At 43.2% G+C, this 8,332-nt stretch overlaps 1 protein-coding gene across 2 annotated transcripts; it reads right to left on the bottom strand.

Moving 5' to 3' along the window:
* Positions 1 to 2,121: 2,121 nt before the first annotated feature.
* On the bottom strand, positions 2,122 to 3,691 carry LOC148148283 (somatostatin-1-like). Of its 2 annotated transcripts, none has more exons than XR_015759012.1 (2): positions 3,556 to 3,691; positions 2,122 to 2,494 (listed from the first exon to the last, which is right to left on the bottom strand). XR_015759012.1 is itself a non-coding variant. In XM_087993227.1 (2 exons), exons 1-2 carry the CDS (start codon positions 3,642 to 3,644, stop codon positions 2,348 to 2,350), a joined length of 291 nt encoding a protein of 96 aa, XP_087849353.1. In that variant the 5' UTR covers positions 3,645 to 3,687; the 3' UTR covers positions 2,122 to 2,347. The 2 variants fall into 2 exon arrangements, 1 of the variants encoding a protein (XP_087849353.1); XM_087993227.1 differs by having other exon boundaries at positions 3,501 to 3,687.
* Positions 3,692 to 8,332: the final 4,641 nt, after the last annotated feature.

The raw sequence follows: 8,332 nt of genomic DNA, 5'->3' as shown, positions 1-8,332 counted from the left end.
AGATGCAGCAGAAACAGAGGTATTGGGAATAAGACTATCTCCTAGTTGATAGCACAGTGAGTGAGCATAATACATCCAGGTTATAGCACAGTACAGGGGTTGTAAGAGCAGATAATGAGGGCAGTTATAAGATCCAAGATTGTATTACAATGATGGAAATTATAATACCTAGAGATACAGCTAGTGAGGGGAATGGTGTGTAGGTGCCACAGTGACAGCACAGTTAGAGATGTTATAAACCCAATGTTGCAGTGAATAAGGGCTGTTGGAAGATCCAAAGTGACAGTACAATGATGGAGGCTATGAGACCCAGAGTCACAACAATTTTAGGTGGTTGGCATGGAACATGGAATTCCAAAAGAGTAATGGAGAAAATCGGCATAGGCAAATACATTTCAACATTGTTAGGTTTAAGATATTACATTTATTAGGATGGCCCTTCTGCAGTGGTCAGTGAGATCCTCTCTTGCAAACAGTAACCAGCTAAGCGGCTGTGTCAGAACTTTTGTCTCTACTACAGACAATGCCCTGACACCAAGAGGTGATGGTCTTGTGGTATTATGGCTGGACTGTTAATCCAGTGATGCAGCTCATTATCTCCAGGCCCAGGTTCGACTCCCACGATGGTGGAATTTGAATTCAAGTAAATAAAAGAACTCCAGAAGTAAGAGTTTAATGATGACAGTGAATTGACTGTTGGAAAGGCCCATCTGATTCACTAATGCCCTTTTGAGAAAGAACCTGTGATCTCTATCTATTCTGGCCAACATTTGACTCCAGACCCACAAGAATGTGGTTGATTCTTAACTGCCCTCTGGACAATTAGGGATAAACAAAACGTGCTGCCTAGCCCAGTGATGCCCTCATCCAATGAATGAACAAAGAAAAACAACTGACTGGTCCAGTCACAGGGTTGACAGTTCAGCTCCACCCCACTTAGGATGGCTATTGGTACCTGTGTTTCCAATGCATGAGAATGCATTGATGTCAGTACTTGTAATGATGATCAGCTGACCTATGTGTAGCTGGCACCTAATCCCATAGCCTGCTGATAGTCTGCCAGATTTAATTGGTCCACCTCCCCACACACAGTCCATTCAAAAACCTCCAACACCACATTAAGTGGCCAATTATTCAGTTGGACAGATATTTCATTTGATATTTTTTCTGCTGCTAGAAAATTAACTCTGGTAGTAGAAAGGTTCAAGGTACCAACAATTGCTTTCCTATATTCTTTCCCCATTACCACATCTTTAGTTAAGTAAAATCAAGATACTGCAGAGGTCTGAAATGAAAATGAAAAGTGCTGGAGAAACTCAACAGGTCTGGTACCATCTCATAAAAGAATATTTTGAGTTTAATAACTTATGGGTAAAGATTATACCTATGATAATGCAATGCTCCCTCAGTAATGTGTGGAATTGTCATTTTAGTGTGCCTCAAACTAAATTCTTGGTAAGGCCAGAATCTGTGGATTCTCAGGATGAGAAATATCACCAGGTAGTTAGAAATATGTGAAAGCATTTAACCAAGACAAAAACTGTGCCTTAATGAGTTTTGAGAAGATTTGTAGCTCAGGTTGAGGTTCTGGATGTAGGTTTGCTCACTGAGCTGGAAGGTTCATTTTCAGACATTTCATCACCATGCTAGGTAACATCATCGGTGGGCCTCCGGATGAAGCACTGGTAGCATGGCCCGCTTTCTATTTATGTGTTTAGGTTTCCTTGGATTGGTGATGCCATTTCCTGTGGTGACATCATTTCCTGCGGTGATGTCATTTCTTGTTCTTTTTTTCGGGGGTGGTAAATGGGATCCAAGTCAATGTGTTTGTTGATAGAGTTTCAGTTGGAATGCCATGCTTCTAGAAATTCTCGTCATGTCTCTGTTTGGCTTGTCCTAGGATGGATGTGTTGTCCCTCCTTCCTCATCTACACGCATGAGACTCAAAGTGACTCCCACCAGCTGATGCTCACATTGTTCCAACTTTGGGAACTTAACTGGATGCAGTGTGTCTTCATAAAATGACTGGGGTTTGCGAAAACCTGATTTGGTTCTGCCTGTTCAAGTATTTTGCCACCAGCTCCCACAACACAAAACGTGAACAAAGTATTCCACTTTCAAACAGATTTTATTTCAAAGAGAAAAGGCCTCTTTAATCAGAGCGATCCTACCTCGTCACAATGAGGACTGGTCTGCTACTGGGCAATTCAAACTACAACTCTTCTGTCACATGAATCGATTCAAAGCGTTGATTATATTCTTTAAATTACAGTTTGGTGCTACCACACCTGACCGTATATGATTGAGACGAAGAAGTGGGTTGTTCTGGAGAATCAGAGAGTGATTTCTAAAAGAAAACGTCGTTCGGTCTGGTTGTGACTGGTAGTTTCCTGTGGTTGCTCCGCTCCTCCGGCATATCCACGCCATCTAAAGCTTCATTCTCAGTGCTTGCCAGATCTGAGGGTAATTGGATGAGATTGTATTTGATCAGCTCCTACATTAAAAAAAGGGGGATATTTAGGGCAGAACAATTCTCTCAGTTGGCGCTGATGAAAGCGCCAGATGATGGATTTGAAAGCGTAGCTGGGCGAATGTGTATAGCAGTGTCGAACCATCAGTCCCTGAGTGCCACTGGGTGAACATACTCTCATTTTCTATATCTGGACCCCAACAGGACATGAAATTCCCAATAAACAATTAAATCACAATGCAACAAATACATTGTACAGCTCCCTTCATATCCCGTGTAGATACTTCAGTAGCTGACTTACTCATGGTAAAGTGCACCTTGGAATGAAGGAGGAATCCCTTAAAAAAGAGCCAGATACCGCTTTTCTTGCCTGCAGTTCTGATTAACCTGGTCTTTGAGCTTTCCGTAAATCGAATATCTAAACCTGAGAGGTTAACATCAGTTACAGCAACAGAAATTGCTGGAGGAACAGTTTTGATGAAGAGTTACTGGTTTCGAAACATTAACTCTGCTTCTATCCCTGCTGAGTTTGGCCAACAATTTCTGGTTTTGTTGCAAAACTGCAACGACCGCAGGTCATTGTAATTTACACCAAAATCTCTTCCAACCAAAGGAGACTTTGCTGCGAGGTTTGCGTCATTTCAGATGAGCAATTGGAGGTTCCTAAAACAATTATCAATTCAAACCAAGGGAATGAGTTTGGGCTGAAGATGGGGAGGGCGGGCACCGAGAAACTACGGAAACTTACAAACCGTGTGTTTGCAGTCTGACGGGAGTGACGATAACAACAGGGGAGAGGGAGCGGACTGTCTCGCTGAACATGGCCATCTCTTCCGGTCAGATCAAGCGCACTCAGAGCCACTTTAGTATCCGAGGGAACTCACATACAAGTCATTCATCCACGTTATCATTTGATGAGCATAACATCTTCTTAGCCAGTTTAAATTGAGCAACAATTATCTCCCCTTATTTGTGTCAATTTCAATTAAACGCTTTCTTACAGGGTGGTTTCCCTTGGCTGGGCTCTTACCGCTTTACTCCGAGGCCCTGCAGCAGCCATGGATGTCTGACGGAGTTCGCGATACCTGTCGGCTGTGGGAGCAGCACCCGCCCTCAGCACTGCCAGGGCGATGAAGAGAAGGACGAGGGCGCACTGAACTCGGCTGCACCACATCACTGCACAAAGCGGGGCACCTCGCAAAGAGAAGGAAGGCAGAGGTGCAACTTGACAGCGTTTGAAAGTTGGCGGAGTTTCAGCACTAGCACAATGGACAGCTCCGCGCCAACTGACTTATGGAAAGAGCACCTCCTTTTTAAGGCGCTCCTTCAACCTTAGCACATTTAAGGATGACGGGTCCTAAGAGATTTATTAGCATTTACGCATAAGCAGGGACTCTCACTGTGGACACCCTTTCGCCATATGGGTGTTGCTTGTGGGCGGGTCGGCACTGCTGCCTCCCAGCGCCCGGGATCCGAGTTAGATTCCACCCTTAGGCAACTGTTTGTGTAGATCTTGCACCGTGTTTCTCCCCATATCTGCTTAGGTTTCCTCCGGGTGCTCTAATTTCCATCGCAGTCCGAAAATGTGCAGGTTAGGTGGATTGGCCATGCGAAATTGCCCATATTGTCCACGAACAACCACAGGAAATGTGTAGGTTATGCTTAGCTCGCGTTGCCGGCATCCGCAGTTTGATTTTTACAGGATTTCTGTGCTGCGTGGGAATGACTGTGAGCAACCCGGCAGCAGAAATGAAATGAAATGAAACCGGACAATAATTATTTTGGTAAAAACAAGGACTGCAAATGATGGAAACCAGAGTCTAGGTTACAGTGGTGCTGGAAAAGCACAGCAGGTCAGGCAGCATCCGAGAAGCAAGAAAATCGACGTTTCGGGCAAAAGCCCTTCATCAGGAATAGAAAATTGATTATTTTGCCAGCAGGTTCCGAGACTTATTTTGTGCTTGTCTTTGATTAATTTGTTCACAAAAGACCGAACCACTGGCATAACGTTACTTACAACCATTGTCCCTGGAGTGAAATTTGAGAGTTAAAGAGGATTTCCGGGATATTTGTGCAGATATTTTTTTTCAATGGGAAGGAATAGGTTGTGGAAAAGGTTTGGGTGGTGAGTGCTGATGAATGATTACATTAAGGCAGCAGTAATTGTTATTTACAGGCCGGTGTGTTTTGAGAGGAAGCCTCTCAGCCTGCATGCTTGGTCGAAGGTCAGAAAGCATGACAGGAGCAAGAGAATCAACGTTTGGAGAATAAACTCTTTGTCAGGAATGAGGGATGGCCCAAGGAAGCTGAGAGGTAAATGAGAGGGGGTGGGGCTGGAGGGGGAAGGTAGAATGCCATAGGTAGGTGAAGGTGGGTGTGAAGATAATAGCTCTGAGAGAAGGGTGGAACAGATAGGCGCGAAGGAAGATGGGCAGTTAAGGCAGGCCAAAAGGGCGGTGCCGAGTTGGAAGGTTGAAACTGGGATAAGGTGGTAGTGGGGGAGGGTGGAATGAGGAAACTGGTGAAATCCACATTAATCCGGTGTGGTTGGAATGGATTCTGGCCTGTGTGTATGGATAGTGGTGCCAGGGAGCTCGACTTTACCTCTTCTCATTTATTAATTAACACAAAGCAAGACAGAAAGTCTTGTCTCTGTTAATGTGCAGTGCTAGTAACCCAGGAGATTACTGAACTGTTGGTCATGAAAAGGGCCTTTGGTCAATTGGAACCTTCTCAAAGGGAAAGGAACCATCAAAATGAATCGCTTATTCATTAAATGAACAATATTTTAGAATGGCCGACAATGAGGCGTCTCTGTTGGAGTCTTGTGGCTTGGATGCAGCTGGGATTTTCCTCAACCTTGACATTGAAATGGTGCGGAACACAGTCAGGATACAACATTAACCTCGTCTGTTGAAGAGTGGACCAAGAGAGTGACACCTTTAAACAGGTGATACTAACACAGTGGGGCAGAATGGATCAGTTTCATTACCATTGGTTTTCCTGACCAAAATTAATGATGTACATCTTTCTGTACAGCAGCCAATTTCAAAATTTACTGATGATGTGCAATTTGGAAGCATTGTGAACTGTGTGAAAGTCCTGTCAAAGTTTAAAAAGGACATAGAAAGTTTGGTGAAATTGACAGACATGTTGCAGAGCAAATTTAATGTAATAAAATGTGAAATGATTCATTTTAGTAGGATGAACCCTGAGAGACAGTATAAAACAATCAGTGCAGCTCTAAAGGAGGTGCAGGAGCAGGGGCACCTGGGACATGGATGCATAAATCATTGAAGAAGGCTGGTCAGATTAAGAGAATGCTTCATTATGCATCCAGTAATCTTGTCACTACTAATACAGGCACAATGTACAAGAGGAAGGAGATGATGTTGAACTTAGAGGTGACATTATTGCAGTCCCAGTTGGAAGCTCTGGAAGAATGGGAAGGTGTTGGAGAGAGCGCAGTCACAAATCTTCAAAATGGTTCCATGAATGAGCAATGTCATTTCTGACGTGAAGTTAAAGCTGTTTTCTTTAGAGAAGGGACATTGGAATCACCGAATCACAGAGTTGTACAGCATAGAAAGAGTCAATTCACCCCATGTGTCTACACCAGTTCTTCAAATGAACCTCGTTACCTGCAAGCAACCTCTTGTTCAATCCTTGCATATTATTTATATACAAAAAAACATACTAAACCTAACCCTGTCACTCTCTTAAATGCTTCCACCACACTTTCAGACAGTGCTTTCCATTCCCTATGTTAAAAGTTCTCTTTTTTTCTCTCATATCACATTTACTCCTTTAACAAATCACTTAAAATCTGTGCCCTTTGCTTCTGGATCCCAATATCTGCAGGAAATGCTTCACCTCATCTACTTTATCAATTCAGCTCATGATTTTGAAAGCCTCGATCATATCTTCTCTTAGCCTTCTCCAAAAGAGAACAGTCCCAACATTCTTCAGTTCATCCTGATAACTCTAAACTGAATCCTCATCCATGCAACCATTCTTGTAAATCACTTCTGCAATATCCCTCCAATGCAATCACATCTTTCTTATAATGCTGTGCCCAAACTGCGCACAATATCCCACATGGTTCCACAGGTTGGCACAACATCGAGGGCAGAAGGGCCTGTACTGCGCTGTAATGTTCTATGTTCTATAAAGTGCAGCATTGTAGGGTAGAAGCATGCTGTAAGTGGATCTGAGTAATGCCAAGAGTCCTGTGATGTATTATTAAGTTCTCTGGAATGTTAGATTTATTACCCTCTTTACTGCAAAGACTGACACAAAATTGTCATTCAACAGGCCTGTCCTTTGCAAACGTTCATTTGTTTTTAAAGACCTACACTACCATGATGGCAGATTTACTTTCCTTGAAGGAGAGATACAGGACTTAGGGATACAGAACAGTGAAGTGGAAGATAGGACCCAGGGTTATAGCACAGTGAGGGAGGATATAAGACATAGCTTATAGTACAATGAGGGTGGGTATTAGATACATTAATGAGAGAGGATACTAGGTCCAGGGCTCCAGCACAGTGAGGGGAGGAGGGTATAAGACCCAGGGTGATAGCGTAGTGTGTAAGGATAATACACCCAGGGTTGTAGCACAGTAAAGGGGGTTATAAGAGCCAGGGAAGCAGTTAATGAGTGTGGTTATAAGATCCAGAGTTGCAGCACAGTGAGGGGAATGGTGCATAGGTGCCAGGGTAACATCACAGTGAGAGAGGGTATAAGACCCAGGATTGCAGACAATGAGGGCAGTTATAAGATCTAAGGTTACTGTACAATGAAGGAGGTTGTGTTACTCAGAATCATAGCAATGTAAGGTGGGGTGGTATAGGACATGGAATTTCAACACTGTGCTGGAGAAAATTGACATATGGGCAAATAAATTTTAACATTGATTGATGTGAGGAATTACATTTATTGGGGTGACCTCTGTGCCATGGGCAATGGGATCTCCTCATGTAAAAAGTAACCAGTTAAGCAGCTATGTTAGAATGCATGTCTCTACTACAGATGACCATGAAACTGTTGTTGATTGTTGGATTCATTATTATCCTTTAGGGAGTGAAATCTACCATTCTTACCTAGTCAGACCCAGATCCATGGCAATATGGTTGACTCTTAACTGTTTTCTGGGCAATTAGGAATTGGCAATAAATGTTGCCTAGCTAGTGATGCCCTCATTCTGTGAACGCATAAAGAAAGGAAAAGAATGTCTGATCAAATCAGAGGGTTGGTAGTCCAGCCACACTCCACTTAGGATGGCTATTTGTGCCTGTATTCCTAGTGCATGAGGATGCATTGATGGCAGCACCTGTGATGATGATCAGATGAGTTATGCATAGCTGGCGCCTAATCCCAGATCCTGATGTTAAGACTGCCAGATTTAATTGGATCATCTCACCCCACAGAATCCTTTCCAAACCCCTCCCCTTCCACACCCCTTAATTGACCAATTATTGAGTCGGTCTTTGGGCAGATGTTTAATTTGATATTATGTCTGCTGCTGCAAAAATAGCTCTGATGGTAGAAAGGTGCAGGATATGACCGAATACTTTCCTATGTCCTTTCCCCATTACCTCATCTTTGAACAAAGAACAATACAACACAGGAGCAGGCCCTTCAGCTCTCCAAGTCTATGCTGCCATATTTTGCCCTTCTATACTAAAACGGTCTTCACTTACAGGATCCTTATCCATCTATTTCCTTCCTATTCATGTATTTGTCCAGGTGCTTCTTGAATGTTACTATTGTGTCTGCTTCCACCACCTCCTCTGGCAACATGTTCTCAGCACTCAGCACTCATTGTGTGAAAAACTTGCCTCACACATCTTTTTTAAACAT

This window comes from Chiloscyllium plagiosum, unplaced genomic scaffold, assembly GCF_037043375.1.
Source record: "Chiloscyllium plagiosum isolate Xiang-an unplaced genomic scaffold, Cpla_swu_hap1 HiC_scaffold_13, whole genome shotgun sequence".
In the NCBI taxonomy this organism is placed as follows: domain Eukaryota; kingdom Metazoa; phylum Chordata; class Chondrichthyes; order Orectolobiformes; family Hemiscylliidae; genus Chiloscyllium; species Chiloscyllium plagiosum.
The sequence above is the reverse complement of the archived record's forward strand: the minus strand, read 5'-3'. Positions and strand labels throughout refer to the sequence as shown.